The sequence below is a fragment of the Siphateles boraxobius genome, unplaced genomic scaffold (assembly GCF_051911475.1).
Source record: "Siphateles boraxobius isolate OS27281-9 unplaced genomic scaffold, OSU_SipBor_1 73, whole genome shotgun sequence".
In the NCBI taxonomy this organism is placed as follows: Eukaryota; Metazoa; Chordata; class Actinopteri; order Cypriniformes; family Leuciscidae; genus Siphateles; species Siphateles boraxobius.
Genome location: NW_027509201.1, coordinates 521,969 through 549,458, shown reverse-complemented (window position 1 = coordinate 549,458; position 27,490 = coordinate 521,969). Strand labels below are relative to the sequence as shown.

At 35.3% G+C, this 27,490-nt stretch overlaps 1 protein-coding gene across 4 annotated transcripts in view; it reads right to left on the bottom strand.

The window, feature by feature from the left end:
• The window catches only part of blnk (B cell linker), a 43,334-nt gene extending 21,618 nt beyond the window's left edge, over window positions 1-21,716 (bottom strand). For 2 of the 4 annotated variants that reach the window (XM_077217382.1, XM_077217384.1), the window contains exons 1-11: window positions 14,308-14,388; window positions 9,392-9,457; window positions 8,702-8,758; window positions 8,114-8,160; window positions 7,826-7,866; window positions 6,370-6,493; window positions 3,470-3,570; window positions 3,312-3,381; window positions 3,157-3,213; window positions 3,055-3,080; window positions 737-759 (exon numbers count right to left, since the gene is read on the bottom strand). In XM_077217382.1, coding sequence (XP_077073497.1) covers window positions 737-759; window positions 3,055-3,080; window positions 3,157-3,213; window positions 3,312-3,381; window positions 3,470-3,570; window positions 6,370-6,493; window positions 7,826-7,866; window positions 8,114-8,160; window positions 8,702-8,758; window positions 9,392-9,457; window positions 14,308-14,354 — 659 coding nt within the window. In that variant the 5' untranslated portion in view covers window positions 14,355-14,388. Of the gene's footprint in view, window positions 1-736; window positions 760-3,054; window positions 3,081-3,156; window positions 3,214-3,311; window positions 3,382-3,469; window positions 3,571-6,369; window positions 6,494-7,825; window positions 7,867-8,113; window positions 8,161-8,701; window positions 8,759-9,391; window positions 9,458-14,307; window positions 14,389-15,410; window positions 15,458-21,127; window positions 21,191-21,325 lie in introns of those variants that run through there. The other 2 variants (XM_077217380.1, XM_077217381.1) reach the window with 2 other exon arrangements.
• Between the last annotated feature and the right edge of the window lie 5,774 nt (window positions 21,717-27,490).

Sequence of the window (27,490 nt, the reverse complement as noted above, 5' to 3'; positions counted from 1 at the left end):
CCGTCACCAGTGCCGGAGCACACAGGGAATGACCGCGGCAAACACTGAATAGTCTTTCAACTAACAGTGAAGCACTCACTTCTCGCCCTCTAACCAACCGTCAACACACAAACAAACAGTAGAAATTTGATGCTGTTAAAACAGCAGTTGAGAGCTGAGAAGCTCGCGATCACCGCTGCACCACGCTGTAGAACACCAACACTGGAGAGGTCTTCCCGCAAGAACACCGACACACTCGCTCGTTGAACACAACAGCACTCTTCAGAGACATCAAAGACGAACGGCCCCAAAGCGAAAGGCAACTAGTGCGTGCATCCACTTCCGTATTTATACCCGCGCCGCGGGGGCGGAGTGTGTGATGCAAATCACGCACGCCAAATTCCATTGGCTCGTTCAATAGTAATCGAAGATGATAGGCTCCCTAGCGTGATCCCATTTCAGTCGCGTCGACTACGTCCGACGTTATCGACTGAAAGGGAACGAAGGTTTTACGGGGTTGAGCAACATGAGGGAGAGTAAACACTGACAGAATTTACATTTTTGGGTGAACTATCACTTTAATGTAGTGTGGATTTTAACGTGTGAGTGTATATAGCAACATCTTCATGCACTGGGAATAGTTAAATGTAATTACTCCTGTAATTACTGCTATCTGAAATTGAGTTTAACACCGTTTTGTAACATAGCTAGTTTAATGTGTGTAATATACATAATATAGTTAATTGGGAAGTTTTACCTTTTCTTAGAATGTGAATTCTCCTATAAACAGAAACAAAGCATTTTTTTACAGAGCATTTATAAGGCGAATTAATTTTAGAAGCTTAAAGGATGAATCATGCTAGTTTGTCAAGAACATGTTCATGTCGTATTTCATGCCAAAATCTTAAAATAAAATAAAATGCATGATGGTATTAGTTGTTGTTACGGTTTGGGTTTTGTGTCTTGTTCCTTGTTCTTGTCTGTCATGTGATTCCCTGTTTGCCATGCGTCTTGTCAATTGTTCCCAGGTGTTTCTTATTAGCCACGCCCCCTTGTTATCTTGTTTAGCTTGTTTGCCTGTGTATTTAAACCCCTGTGCTTCAGTTGTTATTTGTAGGGATGGCCAAATATAGCGTTTCGAAGCATTATTGCTTTCTGATACAATTGTGTCGAAAATGGTTCATTACTCGAAGCTTCATTCAGATAGAAATTGCAGCACCATCTCCTGGTGAAGTAAATGTAATGCAACAAAGCTGACAACCATAAAATGCAAGTATAGGCTTATATGTTAACGCCCCGTTTATTACGTGTTTACCGAGGCGATCACAGCTGAAACAGTGTTAGTGCTCTGAAACTCATTTATAGGTGAATTTTACAGATATACTGATGAATTTCATGTGTTCACCTTGATAATAAAACATTAAGCATGATGTGTGTGTGTAATTATTTATTTAGACAAGGACAGAAGATCAGACCAGCTTAAAAAAAGTTGGAAACCATCACAGAAATTCTAATGGTTTCTATTAAAATGCCAATAGGAACCATTGGCTTTTACCATTTAAACCACTACAGAATTCTTTTTTGTAGTGTGTTTGGGACATATTCCATTAGGATTTAATGCCCCCATCAACAGAACCCAACACATATCAGTAGAGACCCACAGAGACCACTATAATTCCCATTACAACCAATAAAATTCCCATGAAAACCAATAAATCCAAGAGAATTTCTGTAATGGTTTCTATGTTTTTTGTAGCAGGACAGTATCATGTGTGAAAGCTTTATCTTGTTTAGCTGTGGGAAGCAGAACTCTAAACTTGTTAACTGGTGGGACTGGTATTTTTTGTATTTTGAAAAGGATGTGCTTGTGTAACTGGTTGTACTTATATAATGTAGCAGACTCAGAGGTTTTTTGAAGTTTCTTTCTTTGACGCATGTTTTTATGTAACAATGTTCATATGTTCTCTAATTAATAATACAAATAAAAATTTACATTTGAGTGTGCTTTGGGTACATCATGCAGAAGGCTCAGACAAAGTGTTCATTAAATTGTATGGTTTTTATTCAGAAATATTATTTTCTCCAGTCTTTGGTGAAAGGCGATTTCCTTTTTTTTTCTATAATAACGCCAATCCAAACACCGACTACTACAACCCACGGTGTTGCCATGGTTTGCTTCACTTTTATAAGAAATACAGCCGCCAGGTTTCAACACTGGATTGGGCTGTCAAAGCAGTCAGGTGGTTCACTACAGGAGTGAACCAGTGTGTTTGCTTCAGACGTCATTTTCACGTGACTAGCGACTTAATGATACAAGCTCCGAAGCAGTGGTTCATTGCAAGGACCGTTCGAGTTTGAAGCAAGCTTCGGAGCGTCGGTGTCAGACGCAACATCACTAGTTGTTTGTCGGTCGTTGTTTGATGTTGTAATGTTTGCTGTCTCTTTGTTTCTGTCTGAGGTTCCTGTTCTGAGTTTTCCATGGATTTCCTTTTTGTATTATTCTGATTAAAAGTGCTTGCATTTTGGATTCGCAATTTGGAACCTGTAATTTATGCTGATTTTAACCACGATAATAATAATAATAATAATTGTTCAGATAGAACGATTTTCATCATTGCATTGCTATAATCACCACTGATAAAAACGCCATTAATCGCATCTAACATTAAAGTTTTTGTTTATATAATATGTGTGTGTATATATATATATGTATACTGTATGTGTGTATATATATATATATATATATACACACACACACACACACAGAGACACAAACACAAACATATGTATATATATGTTATACATACATATAATAATATACATACACATATAAACAAAAACTTTTATGTTAGATGTGATTAATCATGATTAATCAATTTGACTATATACATATATACAGTAATGAGGTTTTGTAGATAATGTCATGCAATTCATGTTTCCAAAAGGCTTACATTTCTTAAAATACAAACTGCACACAATGCATGCTCTTATTCTTTTACTTTGATTTTGCAGTGAAATACGACCTGAATATATAACTTCAGTGACCTGAACAAAGCTCTTTTGATTTAAGCTTACCTTCAAGTCAGGAACCTCATAGAAATCTAAAAAGAAGTGCAGTTTCAATATTTGATCAAATAAATCTAGTGAAACTGTGCACGTCTTGAAAAATAATCTCACCGGGACCGTTTCCAGAAGCAGGAACACAAGGTTTGACCCCTCTGTTAATCGCCGGCTCTGCAAATAGACATCATTAGAGCTTGATTTATTGATAATAATAATTCAGTGCTACAACATTTAAAACGCCTTGCATAAGCGTTCCTTTATCATCTTACTTGTTAGTGTTTTCTCAGTGGGGTCAATGTAATTATCATCCATTTCGTCCTCTGGCTCAATGTAATCTCCCTGAACAGAGAGTGTTGCAGTATCAGTAGTTTATTGTGCAGTAAATTAAAGTGTGTGTTAAGTTAACAGTGCAAGTTGTTGTTATTACATCATCTTGCCCTGGCCGTCTGCGGGCCAGTCGAGGGGGTTTGTGCCTCTGTTGCAGATGGAAAGGAGTGTTTGGTTTTGCCGGTCTACCACGACAGCTGTCTGGTGTACAGAAGAAACACACCGGAAATCTGGTTTTACATGCCCGAGAACTGAACCTTTTAGTATTATGTCATCAGTTACTCAAACTTATTGCATTTTTTAAAATTCTGTTAAACACAAAAGGAGAACCTTTGAAGAAAGCATTTAGTTCATACAGTGACTAATGACCAGGAGCTTTCAAAAAAATCAATCAATAAAAAAAAATCACATTTTCATTCTGCAAAACATCTTTTGTGTTCCATGGAAGACAGTCGTTTGGCGTTTGATGGGAAAATTATGGGAGAATTTAAACGTGTTCAGTGAACTAGCCTTTTAAAGTCAACATGAAATGCTGTTTGCAACCCATTTTTCTTGTAAAACAAGATTCAGAGTAAAAAATGTAGGGCAGAACTTAAAGGATTAGTTTACCTCAAAATGAAAATTTCCTAATAATTTACTCACCCCAATTGGCCCTTCGCAAAGACCCGCCCCCCTTAGTTACTGTCGCTATGTCCGACAAGCTACGCCGCTCTCACGCACACACCATGTTCTCACGCAGTGAAAAATACATCGCGGATCAGAGAGGAGACTGACAATACGCTGACAGACAGGACAGACCAGGTTACTTTTCCGTTACTTTTGATATTAAACATATTAAACAAAGTCTCACCTTTCAAATTTGGTCATTTTTTAAAAGAAATTTAAACAATAAATACCGTTTTGTGGCTCTTTAAAGGTTGTATCAGCGATTGTGGGTGAAGTCACTTCTGTTTGTGTTTGAATCGAGATCCCAAACAAACCAAGTTAGCTCGCCCCTCCCTCAACGAATTCCAATTTGTCAGAATCAACTCGCTCACTAGCATGCCAATCACACATACTAAACCCCTACAATCTGATATTCGCTAGAGCTATCCGAGTTTAGTCGAGCTTCACTCATATTTTTTAAAGAATTATATTTTCACACACAGTTCACATACAAAAAACTCAGCACTAGAAGCTACTCACCTGTCCAGAAGAAACAGTGCAACCTCAGCGTCCGATTTAAAAAATTTCAAATCTTTGAATTCTCTCCACCGTTCAAAAGCCTTCCTGATTATTATTCATTTCTTTGACGAAAAATGAGGGTATTCCCTCGCCCTAATCCTCCTTCTCTTCTTGGGGATTGGCTCTTCCATGTTAAATGTATCTGATAGCATAGGGTTGATAGACGCTGCCTTATTCTTCAGCTCCGACTTCGTGTGCAGGCGCCGTGCACGAGCGCAAAAACAAACAACACCCGCCCCTGTCGGTGATTGGTTGGAAGTTGGAACACTGTTTATTTTGATTTTGAGTGGTGGTTGTAGCCATTTGTTTTTGTGTGCAGATCTCAGAGCTGAGGCTGCCTACAGAGACGCGTTTTTTTGACAGCCTGCTTATGGGGTGGGCAGCTAGCGGATCGTTAGGAAAGATTAGATGAATGTGATAATTTTTGTTTGGGCCTGAAATCGCTGATACAACCTTTAATGTGTCGTAACAGATCGCTGTAGAGCCTCAGTTAAAGCTGCTCGTGAACCGATCATCTCTTCCTTCTAGTTCATTTATAGCATCAAATAAACATGAATGAACATAAGAAGGAATGTTGTTTTAACCGCGGAAAGGCGTCAGTATATTACGTTTTTCAAGTTCAAATCCTCCCATGTTAATCTACTAGCTAGCTCTCCTGACTGCTTTGTTGGACAAAATGGCGGATGGCGAAGTATGATTGGTCAGATCACCTGTCAATCAAGCTCCCTGCGAAGGGTCAATTCCATCCAAGATATCCATGTCTTTCTTTCCTCAGTGGAAGAGAAAATAAGTTTTTTGAGGAAAACATTTCTGGATTTTTCTTCGAATAATGGACTGAAGATGGACTGAATGGACTGAAGATGGACTGAATGGACTGGTCCATTATCAGTGGCAACCAGCATTTTGAAGTCCAATCAATGCAGTTTCAAAGGTCTTTGAAGTGCTTCAGCGGGCTGTGCACGATCAGCTGTGGAGGAGAGTCTTATCTAGCGAAACGATGGGTCATTTAAAAAAACACACACTTTTTAACTACAATTGTTTGCATTGAGCTGATCTGCAACGCGCCGGGAATTACGTCATCACGTTGAAAGGTCACGTTTGAAAAAAAACGTTGAGGTTTTAAAAGATTTAAACACAGGATACGCACACGTAAGGACCATTTTAAACAATAATATGACACAAAGACATAAATATGTCATTCAACATACAATACAATTTGAACTATCCTCCTTCGCACGGTGACCTTTCAACGTGATGACGTAATTCCCGGCGTGTTGCAGATCAGCTCAATCCGAACAATTGTAGTTAAAAAGTGTGTATATATATATATATATTTTTTTTTTTTATTATTATTTATTTTTTAAATGACCCATCGTTTCGCTAGATAAGCCCCTCCTCCTCAGCTGATCGTGCACAGACTGTGTTGAAGCACTTAAAGACCTTTGAAACTGCATTGATTTGGACTTCAAAATCTCGGTTGCCATTGAAGTCCATTACTCGAAGAAAAATCCAGATTTGTTTTCCTCAAAAAACGTATTTTCTCTTCCACTGAAAAGAATATCAAAAATAATATTTATGAAAGAAGAATATCAAAATGCAGTAAAATAATAACCAGTGTGATTAAACAACAATTTGCAATATAAAGCAACATAACAGACCGTTTTTGTACAGTTAAAAGAAGCGAATGAGATCGGAAGCCTCGACACATTCAGGTTACAAATGTCAGAAATGAAAAGTAAGGTGTATAAGATCCAGCGTGTTGTGATGCTCGCTCACCCACATACTCTCCTCTGGGGTTCGTGATGGACGAGCCGATGGTAAAGCCGTGACCTTCTGACCTCGGTGGAAGCTCATAGTTATCTTCATGATCACCCTGTGGATCCTCGTATGTATCACTGTCCTGTAATATTAAAAGTCGTACATGTGATCAGTGTCTCTCTATATGTCCTGCTTTTACAACAGCAATAGCTAATCGGTACTGCATTTTTAAAATTAAAGTCATTACTAGTTTCAAATAAATGCAATTTACATTTAATTTAATTAGACGTACACAACGGTGTGATGTTAGTATCATCGAGATACTATTAGCTATATATTATAGCATTTAATTATATTTTTAATTAGTTTTTATTTTTACATCTACTATTTTCAAGTTTTAGTAATTTGATCAGTTTTGTGGTTTTGTCATTTTTATTAATTTTTATTTTAACCCGTGCTGACAAAGTGATTGATTAATTGTGATTAATCACATCTAACACAAAAGTTTAAAAGTAAGTATATAATATGTATGTGTAAGTAAGTGTATGTGTGTGTGTGTATATATATATATATATAGAGAGAGAGATATGTATACTGTATATATATATTTGTTGCGCTTTTTTTATTTGGTGTAAAAGGGCCTTTACAAACACCACCATTTACAGTGTTCCTTATATTTCATGAGTAGATACTAATTAGAACCGTTTATTTGCATAAAACAGGTTTTTCATTAATATTGTGAAACTTTATTTACTGAAATTAAAGCAACACCAAGTAACTTTTCCTCTGCGGTCGCCCTACAGGTTGGAAGTGGAATTGTCCATTGCCGCTGTCGTAAATAAGTTAGATTACCGCCGCCGACTGTCGCACGCGCACGCTCGCTGTTTATCCAGCACTGGCTTTGGAATCAACAATGGCCAAAGACAAGGTCGAGTATGATGCATGATTTTATGAAAGACATCACAAACGAAGAAAAACTATGTATGCCGTAAAGCAGTCGAATTTTGTAGTTCTTTTTGTGCTCGGGTTACTACCCGAAACCCGAAGTTACATAGTGCCAGTAAAAGCGATACAGACACTGTCAGGCTATGGCAGACGTGTCATCTAACCTTTTGTCGATAAGTCGATGTACCATCACAAGGGTCTTGGTAATATATTATGAAGGTTGAAAAACTACATAGTGTTTCTTTAAGATTGAATTGTATGCATGGGGCTACTCTGTAAAAAAAGTTTCTGCCTTAAATTAAGTGCAATCAACTTGGATGTTGAAGTCATTTCAACGTAAATTACATTGAAGTTGAATCTTGTATAACTTATAAAAAGTTGAAAATTGCTTAATTTATTTTGATGAGCTAAAGCAATGTAAAAAATTTGTTTTTACACAATGCTAATTTTTTTACCATTTCTCCCGTAAGTGAGCTGTGAATGTCTTTATAAGGCGGAGAAGGGATAAGAAGACCGATCATGCACTTACAAAATCTGAGTCAGAGTATCTCTCAGTATCCGGAGCTTCTCCTGAAAAGTGACACAACATGATCATGAGGTCAGAAAATGAATATATTTATAAATGGCTGTGTGAAAAAGGACTGTCATGCATGTCATTTTAAGCCTTTTTTAGGGCCACTGTATTATATTATGCTTTATATTACTTCATCAACCGGACTGCATTGGGTTACATCAGCTAAAGTCTTTTTCAAGGGTCAGATCAAGTAGAAATTGGTGCACACTTTCTATTTCTGTAGTGTATTTGAGAGAGACTTGCCTTGATAGTCCCTTGCTGGTACTTTCGGAGGTCCTTTCTTCTTTATTCTGAAACAAAATTGAAAACAACCCAAAATACAGGAAGTTCTTGAGAGTTGATATCAGCACATTGTGAATTAGTGATGCTGAGCGAGCAAGTGGATTATATTTTTCATTTGTCAGCAACCTTAAACACCGCATCATATAATTGCATGTAATATACAACATGCAAAAGCAAAGACACACAATGGCAGGATGCATTTGCAACGGAATAATGAGACGGTTGTTAAAGTTAAAAGCCAGATTATAGTAAGTCTTTCCAAAGACACCACAAAGATGACGTAACGATGACGGTCTGGGGCCATTTCTTCACACACAGACAGAGAAGAACAAGCTGAACACTTTGAGATTGTTAGCTATATTTTGCACTTGAAAAGAGCTTTTAAGCAAGATGATGTGCTTTTCAACTCGCAAATAACCTTGAAAATTCACATTTTAAGCAAACACTCCTACAAGCTAATGGATGAAGAAAACAATGATGTTAAGACACACATGCTTGCTTTTATGAGTTAGGATTCACAGCACAGAAACGCAGTGAAACTGATCATACCGGTCCAGCGTATTTCTCCCGCTTTTGAGAATATTAGCTGTTTGTTCGTTCTGAAACCTTAAAAATGAATACATTTTGTTATTTGTATTGAAGATGAATATTAATTACATTTCCTAAATAATACGTGAGTGTGTAAAACTCGCCTCCACTTATCTAAGCTCTAGTATTTAAGGGTATTTTATTGCTGAAAACGGTTAAAACCAGTTGCGTAGTAAAGTTCAGACATGAGGAATCATTCATGTCTGGCGTGCAAATGGTGCGGAACAAAAGTGCATTGAAGTGCAATGAAGTTTCATATATTCAGGGTTTTGATAATAAAAAAAAAATAAAAAAAACCCTAAGCATGAACAATTGCTACAGTGATACTTGACTTGGCAAACAATGCAAAAATTGCGTGAGGAATGAGCCAAAACTTTTTTGGGTTTTTTTCTGTTACTATAATGAATGTTTTGGACCGCAGGTGTCCTTTCATTAATAACAATTGCTTGCTATTGGTGCAAGTAATACTGTTTTCCGTCATGCACGCCACACCTAATGGCCTGTTTTGGGACTATTCCTCTGAATGAATAGAGGAAGTGAGAGGAAATGTGTTTAAGGACAGTCACCAGATGTTTCCTTGTGTCTGTTTTCAGACCGATTGCGAGTCTGGACTGATGTCCTTAAGCTCAGAACATAAACCATATTACATACCTTTTTAGTCTGTTGAAAAGGCTGTCGTCATTCTTCTTTATATCTTGAACAATTTTTTGGAGTTGCCTGAAAAACAAAACACGTTGAGAGTTAATAAAAGCACATACTGTACACCACTGGTTAAAAGTTGGAAAGGAGTTTCTTCTGCTCACCAAGGCTTCATTTATTTGATCAAAAATACAGTAAAAACTGCAAAAAAATTATTACAATTTAAAATAGCGTTTTTGTTTGTGAATATATAGTAAAGTGTAATTTATTTATATGAATTTTCAGCATCATTACTCCAGTCTTCAGTGTCTCATGATCCTTCAGAAATCAGTATAATATGATGATTTGATGATCAAGAAACATTTCTGATTATTGGCAGTGTTGAAAACAGTTCATATGTAACATGATTCATATTTTTGTGGAAACTGTACAGTACTATTATTTTTCAAGATTCTTTGATGAATAGAAAGTTCAAAAGAACAGCATTTATTTGAAATAGACTCTTTTGTAACATTATAGATAGATAGATAGATAGATGGATGGATAGATAGATAGATAGATAGATAGATAGATAGATAGATAGATAGATATTGATAGATAGTAGGGGTGGAACGGTACACAGAAGTCACGGTTCGGTTCATACCTCGGTTCAGACATCACGGTTCGGTACGAGTTCGGTACAATGGAGGGAAAAGCAAAACAAAAATGCAGAAGGCAATTATTTTTATTTTATTATTTTTTACACCCAGTTCTTGCGTCTAAATTAATTGCTTACATTAACAAAATGAGCCAACAATAGCAGACATAAGCCCTTTAAATAAAAATAAATGCCCATGTTTTATAAAAAGGTTCACAAAACTAAATAAAAATGTTTAGAAAATATGTAAGATAACGTTTAGTTGTAGGTTACGTTCTCATATCCATTTTTTTCTAATGTCACAAGGAATAATCTGGTTTACTGCTTGACACGATTCTTTGGTAGTGTGGTTTGGGTGTCCTAAAGTTTTAGTAGAATACTAAAGTACTAATATAAACATTCACGAGTGTACCTTACTTCTCACCGATGATTCCTGATGGTTTAGAGGACAATTACACCGAGTCACACACAGTCGTTTCAAAGAATAGTACACCGGCGAGCGCGAAGTATAAATGCTTCGTCCATTTGGGAAGGCGCGCGCGCGGTCAACGGAGGCTTGCGCTGCGGAGGCAGGCTAAAGCAAAGAGTATAGAAGAACAAGAGGCGAAACTCTGAGGCTTTTTTGGTAACAGCCACTAGGTGGCGCTTCGGTAGCGCCGCCGCCATTTTGGGGTGAAAATTCCAACTGGAGTCACTGGACAACAGCACAGATAACAGTTAATACAATCATTAAATACACATTTGAGGTAGTTTTTTCTTGCTTTATTGAGTATTTCCATTTTATGCAACTTTACACATTTACTACTAGCTATTATTAGTTACCAACTCCACTAGCCCTGAAATATATTTTGTACATTTTACCCATTCAAAAATGTAATATATGGCCATATATGTACTTATATTTTAAATAGCATAACATATCTATACATATATTTGACTTATCTGAGAACACAATATAGCCTATGCCTGCAACATATATGAACATTTATGTGTCCAAACATGTGAAGAAAATATTTGAGTTCATCCATAGGCCTATTATGATACCATATATCTGCAATATATTACAGTATAGTATTGGTTTCTCGCATATATGGACAACATTAAGTATAAATATGTGACATACATATTTGTTTCCCACATATTTAATAAATATATGTAAACATACATGCATGTGATACTGATGCATTGAAAAAAGTACATATATGCATACATATATGCGTCTTAGGCTACATATATTTAACATTTATGTGCATATACGGGAAAATATATGGCACTTAGCCTACATGAAAACGGCCATTTTTGCTATATTGTTTCATATATATGTCTATGTGTTTTATATGAATTTTGCATATATTCTCATATAGGCAGCAGACATATGGGCACTGACATTAGGCTATATATGTAATTTACTTATATTGACATATATTACATTTCTGTATGGGTAATCCCCTGGATCATGCTACAAACATGATGATCTTATAGAACATGATGGACAGTGGCTGTGTTTTTTTGTTTACATAGTCTTGCTTTAACGGTCATTAATATAAGATAGGATACTGCAAAAACAAAAAACAAAAAAACAGTTGACTGTAAAGCTGTTATATTGCTGTTATATATAAATATTGTCCAACATTCCCATATATCTGATATGTCCTATTCTTACGTTTATATGTTGGTATTAATTAGTGTTTGTAATGCTATACTAAAGGTTTTGTGGGGAAAAAAGTAGAAAACTTTTCTAAGTCTGTGAAATAAACTGTTAAAAGGGATTTGATGATCACTAGTCTAATGATTGTACGTTATTCTGTGTTGTCATCATTCAGTTTGGATTTGATCTTTAATGTAGGCTACTTAATTTTTTTTTACAAAGCAGCTGATATTGCCATAGCGACAGCAAAAAGCTAGTGGATAGTGATGGAAGTCCGGCTCTTTTCAAAGAATCGGCTTTTAGAGCGGCTCGTTCGCGAACGACACATCAACACTAGTGGACTGCCGAGTCGCTTTCACCCCAAAATGGCGGAAACGTTCTATTGAGTTTCGCCTCTTGTTCTTCTATACTCTTTGGCAAAAGTAAACAAACCTAGCAGGGCAACAGATTAGGTGTCCCTAAATGACCCGCGTATCTAACAGTAGTTCCGCATTAGGCTACATTAATTAATTTGCACGCAAGTTTTATTTATTTTTATACCGTGTATTATCCGTGTTAATTCAAGCACCAAACCGTGACGCCCTTACCGATTCGGTTCAATACGAATACATGTACCGTTCCACCCCTAATAGATAGATAGATAGATAGATAGATAGATAGATAGATAGATAGATAGATAGATATTGATAGTTATATAGATAGATAGATAGATAGATATAGATAGATATATAGACAGATAGATAGATAGATAGATAGATAGATAGATAGATAGATAGATAGATAGATAGATAGATAGATAGATAGATAGATAGATAGATAGATAGATAGACAGATATTGATAGATAGATAGATAGATAGATAGATATCGTAAGATAGATAGATAGATATTCAGATACAAAGATAGATAGATAGATAGATAGATAGATAGATAGATAGATAGATAGATAGATATTGAAAGATATATAGATAGTTATTGAAAGATAGATATTCAGACAGATAGATATACATTTACATTTTTGCATTTGGCAGACGCTTATCCAAAGCAATTTACATTACATTTCAAGGAACACATTTACATTCTTATCAGTTCTTACTTTCCCTGGGAATCGAACCATGACCTTGCTTTACTGTTTGAGCTACAGAAAAGATCGATAGATAGATATCAAAATACAGTGGATAGTATAAGTGAACACACCCATGCTAAAGTCGACTAAAAAGAGGAATAAAAAATCATCTTTTGGAAATTTATCTTAATGCCTTAATTTAAAAAATGACACATCACATTCCCTTCACCATACCTAGAGATTGGCATGGGGAACTTTCCATAAGATCATCTCAATGCAAATCATACCAGCTATTAGCCTAACTGAAATAACACCATGCCAATCTCTAGATATGGTGAAAGGTGTGTGATGATGTGGGATATTTTAATTCCAAAGACAAAGGGAACTTTATCAGGATGCATATTATCCCGGATCCATGAAATAACTGGCCTTTAAAAATAAAAATCTGCCTGTCTCTATGGGAATTTAACACAGGGGTGTACTTACTTATGCACCCTGTATTTTAAGAAAGAACATTTATTTATTTATGATACATTATTCATTCACAAAGAAAATTGGTGTCCTTAAAGTTTGTTTTTTTCCTCATTTTTTAAATTAAGTCATTAAGATCAATTTCCAAAAGATGATTTTTTATTCCTCTTTTTAGTCAACTTTAGCATGAGTGTGTTCACTTATACTAAGCACTGCAGTTAGATCGATAGTAGATATTCAGATGGATAGAAGGACAGATATTCAGATAGACAGATATATATTAGTTGAGTGATATCGGCATCAGAACACAAGCAGTCGTGAATCTCTCGGGCGTCTCTTCGAGTGTAAAGCTGTTGAATTGTGTGTTTTAACATCTTATCAGATCCAGAGATAACAGGTTCTGACAGACTGAGCGACTTCACGTCTGTGACGAGACGTATAATGAACATAATCACAGTCCTCGAGCTTCACTTCAACACTAACTCTCCAACTTCACTAAATCACATGATCATCCTCACTGAACTTCAGGTATCCATGAATCACACTGAACTTATTGCTGATTAAATGGTTTTACATTTACATTTAAGGCCATTTGAAAAGTAAGCAGATAAAAAACATTTTTATTAAAAATAGTGCTGGGCAACGATTAATCGCATCCAAAATAAAAGTTTGTGTTACATAATATATGTGTGTGTTCTGTGTATAATTAAAAATACACACACACACATGCATGTATATACTGTATATATATATATATATTTATACATAATTTACATGATATATAAATATATATTTTATATATAAATAACACATTTTCAAACAATATATCCATGGATGTGTGTGTGTATTTATATATAAAAAATAATATACACAGTACACACACATATATTATGTACACAAACTTTTATTTTGGATGCGATTAATCGTTGCCCAGCACTAATTAAAAAAACAATTACACGCAATTTAGGTTCGACATCAAAATTTGAGATCCTTGGAAGAAGCAGTTTTATTCTCTTAACTTAAATCTTTGTTAACCATTGGTAATCTGACTGAAACAGCGCAGTAAACCTCCTAATGATATTAGATTAGATAATTAGATATTTCTCACCTCAGTTTATCAGTAGCAGGAGCCGTGAATCTGTTGAACTGCTCCATTGTGTGTGTGCTGGTGGAGTGTGTCACTCGTACTCGTGTGTGTGTGTGTGTGTGTTAAACAGCACATGCTGCAGATGCAGAGGAGGGACATTTTCCACAGAAGTGGTTCGTAATGAGGATTTCGAAACTGCCGTTGAACGTCATGTTACCTCTATATTTAGAGTCGAGCCACTTTAACCTGATTCAGTTCAATTAAATGATGCTATTTCTTGAATCTCTGGATTCTCAGTTCTCCGTATGTGCTTTTCCCAGCCTTTTTAGGTCTAATAATAATTATGAATGATTTTGTCTCAATATTATCTTCTGATGCATAAAAATCTGCTCTATGAGTGACGTTTAATGCAGTTGTATTAATAATGTAACACATTTATTCCTAGCTAAGTAAGCACTCGTGTTTTTCTCTATAGATACGAAACAAACTTGCATGGCTTTTCTTAAAAGGTTTTGAAAGGGTTAGTGAAAGTATGTGCTTTATTTTTAGTTGTAGTTGTATGGCAACAATAATAAAGTAACAATGTTCTGTAATGTAGATATTGTGACGACTACATATTTCTTTGCAAAACCTTTTTTGTATAACTTTACTTAAAGCAATTATTCATAATGCATTACATATTTTCATCAATAAAACCAAAATTAAAATGCATTATAAAATGCATATATTAGATTACTTTTTGATTTTTGTCATGTTTTAATGCATTATACTTTCTAAAGGTGTAATAGGGAAAAAATAAATATGTACAATGTTCAAATAAACATTGCATCATAAGGTGCATTAAAAGGCATAATTAATGCATTAAAATACTTTTAGAATGCATTATATATAAAGGCTTCAAGTAAATTGTTACATGAAATTTCTGTATGTAGTAAAAATATTTTGTTAGATGCACGAGACACAAACCTGCTTTGTGTGTGTAAGTAAAACTAGATCATTTCCTCATTGCTGCAGGCAATCATTGACCAATGAGGAACACATGAGTAAAAATACAGGGAATTTAATACTCGAAGTGCCTGGGTGGAGAGTTTAGTGTAGAAATAGAAGAGAAACTGGTTCCTTACGGTCGATGGAAGAGGCTGAACTTGTTGAGGTCACCGTCTGACAGAGTCTGCAAAGGAAACAACAGAGTTCAATACCATCACTGCCAAATTCTGAGAAGTTTTTCATGCAACTTCAAGGTGAATTCCTACAAAGAGAATTAGTAATATTCAGTGACGTCGAGTTTCTGATACAAACACACAAACTCTCAGTAACTTTGCTTAAAAGAAACTTATTATAGAAAATAAAAATAAAAATAAACATAGCATTTGTGCTTAAATAATAGTGGTTAAATTAGGACGTCTGATTCATTTCTGTATATATATATATATATATATATATATATATATATATATATATATATATATATATTAATTATTATTATTATTTTTAATTAAAAAAACACAAAAAAAAAACAGAATGCATTCAATTTCATAAATTAGTTCAGAAATGTACTCGGCAGTTTGTGTCACTCGAAAGTGTTTCTGTAAAACACTATAAATGTTTAATAAAAATATGCATAAGTTAATATTGTTATAATGCTTTGTTTGATTAAGTTATATCGGCTTATTGTTTTACTGTAATTTAATGCATTTCAGTTGCTGAACATCATTGCATGTTGTGCCACATTAAATCATAGCAGAAGTAAAATATTAAGTCTCTGACATGTGGCTTCATAGAGTTAAAATAAAATATATTCTGCCATTTATTCACTTTTTGAATGAATATAGGTGTAGCTGAAGAGAATTTGCACTCTTAAATATATTAATATAACTTTAAATGCACTACAAAGTGTGGATCATAGTGAGAAAACAGCATGTTACTTTGCAGAATGTGATTTCTAAGTAACAAAAGTTGAGACAAAAAGGTGAAATCATGCAACAAAGAAAATAAAAATCTTTTTTAATGTGAGATCTTATAATGAACTTTTCTGACTTTATTAGGCACACAGAATTCATATGTAATGCTTTAAACATTAGTATTCTCCGCTTCTACTTCAGGAACCACTGACTAATTTAGTGAGTAAGTTGTTTTGTTCCTAATTTAGCATCTTCGTGTTTTTGAACACACGAGTTATGTTTGGAATAAATACTGTAGCTTTCTGAATTATGCAACAATAGATATTTCCGTAGTAGTTTGCTGAGGTTTAGTTCCCACTTTATAAATTACTTAGAGTGTGAAATGAGAACTTGTTCTGGTTTTTCCCTCATTTCAACACTAGGTGGCGCTCTTACCCAGCAGTCAAACTGAGGCTGCATCCCAGTTCACCAACTCAAGACTATTCAGTGTGTAGCTTTGTGTGTGTTGGGGAAAGTGCATACATTTGAGTGCTTTGACGTATTGGCATATATTAACAAGTCATAAAATCAATGGCCAGAGCTTGATTACTGTTAATAAATGATGAGGAGAGCGTCCGAAGGAAGAAAATGTCCTCTGAGACTCACAGAGAGATGATTAATGCTCAGATTCTTCCTGAATAATGTAAATACTCTATTTTACATATTTATTTTTTATGTTAAAATTCTTTGGCCTCATTTCATTTTGCACTTTTTAGTAGTTACTTTTATGAGCTTCTTTTCCTTTCCTTTAACTTCACTTTATTTGGGTTGTGGAGATACTGGAGCATCTTGGGCTGAAGCCTTATTTTATTTGTTTTATTTTATTATTTTTATTTTATTTGGGTCACAGAGATGCTTATTATTTTATTGTATTTTATTACTTTTTTATTTGGGTTGTGGAGATGCTGGAGCATCTTGGGCTGAAAGCTTATTTTTATTTATTTTTTTTTCTTTATTTTGGACGCAAAGATGCTGAAGCATCTCGAGTTAAAGGTGTATATTATTTTTTTAATTTTAATTTTTTTTAATTTATTTACTTTATTTGGGTCATGGTGATGCTGGAACACGTCCGACTAAAGGCTTATTATATATTTTTAATTAATTAATTAATTTGTATTTGGGTCACAGTGATGCTGGAGCATCTCGGGCTGAAGGTTTATTTTTATTTTTTATTTTATTTTTAGTTTTATTTTATTAGGGTTGTGGAGATGCTTGAGCATCTCGGGGCTGAAGGTTTATTTTTATTTTTTATTTTATTTTATTTTATTAGGGTTGCTGGGATGCTTGAGGATCTCAGGACTGAAGGTTTATTTTAAATGTTTTGATTGATTGCAAAGCAAACTTTGACACCGCCACATGAATAGGCCATTTATAAGCCTCTAACTCAAATATTGAACTATAAATAACAGTGTTCATCACATATGCTTCTGCTTTCAGTGTAAAGCATTTACGCATCAAAACCCCTGCCAGCTGAACTCCTAGCGAAGCGTCTTTCATAAGTATCTGAAGGATCTAATAGAGACAAATTCAAGAAGTTGAGTTTTCTGAATCTCAGTAACTCTCTGCAGACAAAGACAAGAAAATCACCAAGCCCTGCCTAAAATCAAGCTTAGCCTTTTGACACAGAATGAAATCTGGAATATTTTCCTCCTTGGAAGCTGCTTGCTGAGGTGAATTATTTATGTGGAGATTCTCCAGGAGTCGAAGCGAGAGACACTGGAATCACAGCTGCATATTAAAAAGCTCAGCTTTCACATAAGCGGCGCTCAGAGTCTCGGCTCGAGTCACACACACACACACACACACACACACACACACACACACACACACACACACACACACACACACACACACACACACACACACACACACACACACACACACACACACACACACACACACACACACACACACACACACACACACACACTCTCTCCAACCTTTACTTTCACAACTCAGTCCAACAACTGTGTGAAGTCATCTGACGAATAACACATCAAGAATCAAGATCAGCGAGTTTGACCGAGAGCTCAGTCGACATGAAACTTCTGCAGACTCCAGGACTCTTGTGTTCACACTAGGGGTGTAAGAATATATCGCAATACAAAAATGCAACAATATTTATTGTTTAATGTTTCACCCAAACTCAAGTTTTCAGAGTTTTAGTGTCAGTAATACATATAATGCATAATGCAATGGAGGAATATTTGTGTGTCCTGATAATGCCAAATGTCTGATGTTACCAGTATAGAGTGGCCTACATTATTTTAAATATAACTAATCAGTAAAGAGTGCAAGCATATACAATAATTCTGTGTTTTTAGCTTCAGAATCATGCATATTTTTATTCTCTATTGTTCTGTGCATTGGGTTTCCAGAAGTTCAAGCCTGTTCATTTACACACACAATGTAAAACCAAATTTAGCATTTTAATCAACAGGACATTTATTGTTAACCTTTTATTATATGTCTTGGAGTATCGCAATAATATGGTATCGTGAGCTCAGTATCGTGATATGCATTGAATCGTTACACCTCTAGTTGACACATTTAATGTTTCAAACTGATCTGAGATCAGAACGTTGTTGTGGGAAAAAAAATGCTTTAAAAGTTGTAAGCGACTCATGAGATCATTCGGTTTTCTTTCCTATTAAAATCAAGGGATTGTGTTTTATGAAAACATAAACTCTGCTTCTTCTTGGAAAAAAATCCTGTTGTTTTTACGGAAAAAAACTGGCAGCTGTGGTTACCACAACTTTACCGTCAAAAATACGGTATCAACGTTATTGGTTTTACAGACTTAACTTAAAATTTACAGTAATAAACCGTATTTCATTATCTGATATAATGTTAATTTACAGGCCTATTGAAGTATTAATATCTGTTTTGTACCATTGTAATTCACTGACAACCAACAATCATGACAACGGTGATGAGAGTCACATGATCAATCAAAGCTCATCACAAGCAATCATCCACAAGAAAGTTAACTCGCACAAACATAAAACGCCATCACGGTTAACACACATGAAATTTTAAAAATGCAATAAACATTAATTTAACAACATTAAATGTAACATAAAACCCTAATGTGCATAACTATTTAGAAAAGAACTTAGAAAACTATGAAGTTATTTCAACAAAAATACATCAAATGTGAAGTGTCACGCAGGGAATTGTGGGAATGTCAATTTGTTTTTTTACTGTAAATTATACAATAAGTTGTTCTTTTTCACTTTCAAAAACTGTAAATTTAACGGTATTTTACAGTACAATTGCATTAAATATACCGTTAGATCTATCACAGTTATTAACTGTACATAGAAAGGAAACTTTCTGCTAACCTTTCTGTTCAGTCTTTTACGGTTAAAATCATGATAATTTTTTACAGTTAGTATGTATTGTTGGTAATTTTACCCAACACTAGTGAAAGTCATGATGTTCTGTTTCCTACAGTCTCATCACGCTCTCAGCACACACTCATCGAGTGTCAAAGGAAACGTTCCTGTGATCTACAGACTCTTTCACCAGATGGTTACCGCATAAACGCCACATGAATATGCAAAGATATGTAATAAATGCCCTCAGCACCCGATCAGGAGGACACTGGGAAAACACGCGGCACGCTGTTACTTCAGCAAACTTTAGGATACAAGTAAAAGTGAATGAAATGAAATGCCTGTTTTCCAGTAAACGAGGCTCGATACTGCCCTGTTGGCCAATCAGTGTTTAGGAAGTAGTTTCTGAAGAAAAGAAGCCGTGATTTTCTTTTTTTGTTGTAACGCCGTGTCAACTTTTTGCTGAGTCAACAAAACAAAAATGAGGAACAGTGTATTTTGTTTTCATTATACTTTTAATGAGATATTTAAAAATGCATCGGAACAGGTAAGAGGTTTTTATTTTACTTTCATTTATAAATATATTTATTTTTTATTTATGTACTGTCTTGGGTTGAAGTTTTGTTTTATTTAATTGAATTCAATTGTTTATCTACTTTCTCGGGCGGTTTTATTTTATTTTTTATTTATTCTCTTGTGCTGAATTTATTTATTTATTTTTTCTTTTCTTTTATGTTTTATCTACTGTATCGGGCTGAAGTTTTATTTTATTTTATTTAATTTAATTGTTTATGTATCTTCTTTCTCTGGGTGAAGTTTTATTTATTTATTTATCTACTGTTTTGTGCAGAAGTTTTGTTTTATTTATGTTAGTTAATTTTTTTTACTTATCTACTGTCTCTGTCTGAAGTTTTACCTTACTTTACATTACTTTACTTTACTTTGCTTTACACAATCCAACAAAACTGATTGATATCCACACATGCTGTAATTGATTTCCACAGATTCGGACTGAATCGAGTCTGATGTTTCTGATGAACTTTATACGGTTCTCAAGCAGGAACTTCATAAATTCGATTCTGGACTGATGACATCATGCGGGTCGGTATGTATGCGAGTCCCACACTTCATGTTTATTCTATCGTTCAATATCCCATTTGTGTCACATTATTAATAACAAGTGTTGTTAATGTGTGTAATAATGCCTGTTTCCAAACAGTTCTTCAGCCCAAACCTGCAGCATAAATAATCTCCGGTAAATCATTAATAGTCTTTCCCTGGAATGACGCTTCCAGCATATTAAACGATAAATATATGCTTGTCTAATACCTGCATTAATGCAAAACCACTATAAAAGCCACAGCAAGATGATTGAGTCAGGATCCGTCATTATAACCACTCACTTTCCCATTTGTTTTAAAAGCACTGATTGTATCTAAAATACATCAGTAGAATCAAATGTTAACGATATTAACACTGATTAGATTTAGCTGACATCTACAAAGAGAAAATATTGGTCAATATTGACCAAAAGCGAAGATTTGACCAAGAAAGGGAACCTACCAGAAACCGACAGCCGTCAATCCTGTTCCTCTGAACCGAGTCTGCACAGTCTCTCATGTTGTTCTGTGAACAAACACCATTAAAGCTTCAGCTCGTTTACGTATTCATCAATAAACATGACTTCACCCTTGTTGCACTGGATGAAACCACAAAAATAGGCCTCGTTGAAAAGCATAAAATGTCTTTGCCAGCCCTCACCTGAGTCAGGAAGCGGGACACCTGCGCTGGACTCCATCCTTCACATTGTTCCCGGGTCGGTAAACTCATCCTGGATCTGTTAAACCCGCCTGAATCCGCTCGGAGGACAACTAACATGCAGGAGAGGCTTTACTGTCAGTGTGAGGCAAGCTTTTGCAACATGGGAAGTTCCTCTTGTTGTCATTGATGGTAACTGACCCAACGTGAAATGCTTTTCTCACACTTCTCTCTGCGGTGACCAATTCATTCGCGTTAGTAATGCTAAGCCACAAGCACTCGATTTATCTTCAGGTGTAATTTTAGGGCCACTATAAAGCGTAAAAAACTGTGAACGTTGTGCTTTTTAAAGGAACGTCCTGCTCTGTGTGGGAAAACACTGTTTGCATAAACCAAAAGGGAAATGAAAGATTAAACAGAGAACACATTTTCATCATGTATAGACAGGAAACAGCTGTAAGGTTTTCTTTTAATCATTAAAGTTTAGTGAATAAAGTTCAATAATAAAAAAAAATTATTGTCTAAAATAATGTTTTTTGGTTGTCACATTTTAAATGTTTTATTTATTCATGCTTTGCAGTCAAACCAAAAATTATTCAGACACTAAATAAAATGTTTGATTGCTAGTGGTGCAGGAAACTATAGTTCATTTATGGGTCTCACTTTATTTCGATCGTCCACTAGACATTCTACTTACTATAAGTAACTTTGCAGCTACATGTCAAATAACTCTCATTAGAGTATTAGTAGACTAGTAGACGTCAGACTGTTAGGTGTTAGGGTTTGGGTTAGGAGAATAAGTTGACTTGTGAAAGTGTTAGCAGATATTAAGCAGTCGGTCTACTAATACTCTAATGACAAGTTACTTAAACAGTGCTTAGCATAAGTGAACACACTCATGCTAAAGTTGACTAAAAAGAGGAATAAAAAATCATCTTTTGGAAATTGATCTTAATGCCTTAATTTAAAAAATGAGGAAAAATCCAACCTTTAAGGACACCAATTTTCTTTATGAATGAATAATGTATCGTAAATAAATAAATGTTCTTTCTTAAAATACAGGGTGCATAAGTAAGTACACCCCTGTGTTAAATTCCCATAGAGACAGCAGGTTTTTATTTTTAAAGGCCGGTTATTTCATGGATCCGGGATAATATGCATCCTGATAAAGTTCCCTTTGTCTTTGGAATTAAAATATCCCACATCATCACATTCCCGTCACCATATCTAGAGATTGGCATGGTGTTATTTCAGTTATCCTAATAGCTGGTATGATTTGCATTGAGATGATCTTATGGAAAGTTCCCTATGGGGCACTCATGGCCTAATGGTAACAGAGTTGGACTGGTGACCCAAAGGTTGCTGGTTCGATTCCACTACCGGCAGGAATATGACTGAGGTGTCCTTGAGCAAGGCACCTAACCCACCTAACCCCCAATCGCTCCCCGGGCTGCTCCGGGTGTGTGTATGCACGTTTGCATTGTGTGTATGTGTTCACTACTCACTACTCTGCTCCTAATGTGTGTGCACTTACTTGGATGGGTTAAATGCAGAGGTCAAATGCCAAGTATGGGTTACCATACTTGGCCATCACGTGTCACTTTCACTTGCCAATCTCTAGGTATGGTGAAGGGAATGTGATGATGTTGGATATTTTATGGATATTATCCCGGATCCATGAAATAACTGGCGTTTAAAAATAAAAACCTGCTGTCTCTATGGGAATTTAACACAGGGGTGTACTTACTTATGCACCCTGTATTTTAAGAAAGAACATTTATTTATTTACGATACATTATTCATTCACAAAGAAAATTGGTGTCCTTAAAGGTTGGATTTTTCCTCATTTTTTAAATTAAGATCAATTTCCAAAAGATGATTTTTTATTCCTCTTTTTAGTCAACTTTACATGAGTGTGTTCACTTAGATAGGAGATAGACATGTCTAAAGTGGACTATCGAAATAAACTGTTACCCATTTAAGTAGGTGAGGATAGCAAAATAAAGTAAACTGTGACATATTATACCCAAAAATTCTTCATACAGTGACCAAAAAATAATAATTTGGGAGCAAAAATGATTCAGACACTTTGACCTGAGCATGTTTTGCTGAAGTGTTTTTTTCTTTAATTGCTAATGCACCTTTTTACACCACAGACTGAACAAAATCAAGCGTTGCTTTGTAATTTGTTGACCTAAATTGTTATCTAATTGTGTAGTTAAATTTAACAGCTGACAGATATTCAACATAAATGATTTATGAGACAGTCTATCAGAAGGACAGACAAAACCAGTGAAATATCAACTGATTTAATAACTCTCATCATATTTTATTAGCATTTTCTAACTATAGCGAATAAACTGTGATCATTTGAGAAATGTTGAAGGTGTCTGACTAAATTTTGGTTTGTATTTTATTACTTATTTTTGTACTATCTTATGCTCTTTATATATATTCTCACTAAATGGCCCGTATTTAAGTTTTTCAATCTGAATCTTATTTGCATATTATGTGACAACATGCTCTATTGTGTTCAACACTAAGCATGACAACCGTTCTCCCCATAGCTTGTACACAGTACTTAATGGAGAACTATGATAGTTTGTGGTAAATTAAAAATATATCCATGCTCACTTTTAGATGAGCTTAGCGTTGGGTTTTTCTCTCAGCAGGAAGCAGTGTCATGTTTGCATGTGGTTCTGAGCACTGGTGCTTTTTATAACGTTTGTCATTTCCTATTTAAACAGTTGCAAAATCATCCAGTAGACCATAGAATATAATCAGAAGACATTTGGCTTTGCATTATAACACAGAATTACCTGTTACCAGAATTACTAAGTTTCCTTAAATGTTTATTAATCAATAAGCTTTAGTGTTGAGTCTAATTGATCATTAGAGCCGTTCTTTTAACCTAAAATTATGTTCAAGTGCTTTTTATGAAGATACAAGAACACAAAGATGAGATACAATAAGCTCAAATGAACTTGATTGTGACGTCAGAAACACCAGCGATTTCAAACCGTGTTTTTGAGACTGTCTTTCATTCACTGCAGTTTTAAGGAGAAAATACTTCATTATTAAATGACTTAAAACTCATCTTTGATCACCAAAATTACATATTTAAATGTTTTTCCTTGGAAAACAATTCTTCATGCCTTTAATTAGCTTGAATTTAACTTGACACCTTTGCCTCATTTAGTATAGGTGGTTCTATGAATATGCAAATTAGCCCCGCCTCTACTCACACGTTGATCTGATTGGTTACAAGGTAGTTTGTGACGTCAGAAACACTAGCGATTTCAAAGCGTGTTTTTGAGACTGTCTTTGGTTCACTGCAGTTTTAAGGAGAAAATACTCAGAAATGCTGTCGACTTATGAATTTACACATGGTTTGTCTTAAAGCATATTAAAAACACCACATAGACACATATACAACAATAAAAGATGGATTTTCCCCACAGGGGGACTTTAAATGTGTACAAATCAATAAGCTTCAGTTTTGAGAGGCAAATATGGTTAGAGCCGTTCTTTTAACCTGACAGCTTTTAAGCAGGAACACAATCATCCAGTTCAATTCAGTTTGTTTTCTCATTGAACACAATGAAATTAAGTTGGGACGAAATGTTTAAAAAATCATATTCAAGTGCTGTTTATGAAGATACTCTGCACTATAAATATAGGTTTTGCAAGGATGCGATATAAAAAGCTCAAATGAACAGAATGCCTCATGTGTTTAAAAAGGTCTTGAAGTCTGAATTCGCCCTTAAATAAAGTGATTATTATTTAAAACAATAATGGAATCAAAATTTAAAACAAAACAAAGGTTGGAATCATGGGAGTTGTCGTGTTCAACATGCGTTAAAACAGCTGATTTATCTGGATTTAAACATTGTTGGATTCATTTGGGATTGTTCTAGAGGCTTTTGGGTATTTACAGTATATAGAAAAATCGTACATACTGTGCCTTTTAAAAAGTTTTAAATGCTTAAAGTCGTGGCATTAAATGTTGCAAGCATTGGAAAAATGAACATTTTCTTTAATATTTTTGTCCTGTTTTCCAAACAATGAAGTCTTGCAATGGAGATGCAATGAAGTTCTGAAAAATCAAAACAAGTATTTACTTTAAAACATGAGCAAATATCCGTCAATGAGTTATGAAAACTTCCCTTTGAATTAAATATTTTTTTCTAAACAATGGCAGACATTTCATGATCACTTCATTTTGATCAGTTTCACAGAAAACAAGACTTCATATTTGATGTCGTTTTGCTTCTCCAGTAAATTAATTTTAAATTAATTAAAAAAGACAACATTACTGAGGAAGAACATCACTTTTTTTACAGTGTTTTTTGCTAACACAACTCGTGTATCTCCCTATCGAGAAAATATTGACATTGTGTTCCTTTCAATATATTCCTTAAATTTTCTTTACTTGCTCTTAAAAAGGTCTTAAATTTACCTTCATAAAACCAAACCCTGTTTTAGGCTATCATAATCATATTGGCCATTATTCAGAAGTACCACACTATTGTATATGATATCAATGCCATTAAAATGTTATGCTTTTATATATATATAATGTTTGCACCCTCAAGTGCCGCACTATTTGCAAATGCAACATCAATTTGTACATTTTAAACAATTACAAATGTGAAACAGCGTAATCATGAATGGTGTTTTATATTTGTGAACTGTATGAATATCATGTTTTAGTGCATTCAGTCGTGAGGATATAGTTATTTGGAAATATTATGATGCTGTCAGCTGCATCATAAACTCCCTCATGCAGGTAATAATATTTTTGTGATGTGTATTATGTTTATGAGAAAGAATTATTGCACTATTAATCATAATGACTCGCATTATAACCGTAAGAGCCCGTTCATAATGTTAAGATGCATTAGACATTATGATGCAGTGTTTTTATACTAAATTAATAGCAGTTATTGTTAATATGGTTGTTCCTGGAACAGTCTTCCGTTCTGCAGGTGCTCAAACGTGGACCATTTTTCACCGGCCTGCGTTTTTAAGTTCTGGACCGGATCCAAACCAGCGCTGACATGAAGGAGAGGAAGTGGCTTTACGATTACACACAGCTACAATACAGTGTGACTCCAGTTAACCTCCGACATCAGTTAATGACTGTCAGAGCATCATTGTCAAACACACACACACACACGCACACACACACACGCACGCACACACACACACACACACACACACACACACACACACACACACACACACACACACACACACACTCTCTCTCAGTCTCGCTCCCTCTCTCTCACTTACACACACACACAAACACACACTCTCACTCTCGCTCGCTCTCTCTCACTTACACACACGAACACACACACACACACACACACACTCTCTCTCTCTCACACTCACACACACACACTCACTCACACACAGACACTCTCACTCACTCACATACTCACACACTAACTCACACACACACACACACACACACACACACTCACATACACTCACATACACACACTCTCTCTCACAGTCTCTCATACAAACTCTCTCACTCACTCACACACACACACACATACTTGCACACTCTTTCAAACACTCATACACACATAATACTTGCACAGGTACACACACACACACGTACACACACACTCTCTCAGTCTCTCATGCAAACACACACAAAACACTCACACACACACATTCATGCACACACTCACTCACAGTCTCTCATACAGAGTGACCTTCCCTCACTCACACACACTCTCTCAAACACTCACACACACACACACATACTTGCACAAACACACACACACATTCACACTCTCTCTCACAGTCTCTCATACAAACACACACACATACTTGCACACGTGTATACACACACACACACACACACACACACACACATGTACACACACACACACACACACACACAGTCTTCATGGAGCTCTTTTCCTGAGGTTATGAGAAACTGGCCCGTACTGATTATGTGCACAAGATCTCTCTTATAGCTGCAGTTTTCTTGTGGTCCGATTAAAGGATTCCTGAGTGTTTATAGAGGCCTTGTGCATTACAGCGGTGTGTGTGTGTGTGTGTGTGTGTGTGTGTGAGGTGTAATCTATTAGATATGAATCAGTTTAATGGCAAATAATGACTATGGTCAAGAGGAAAAACATATTAATG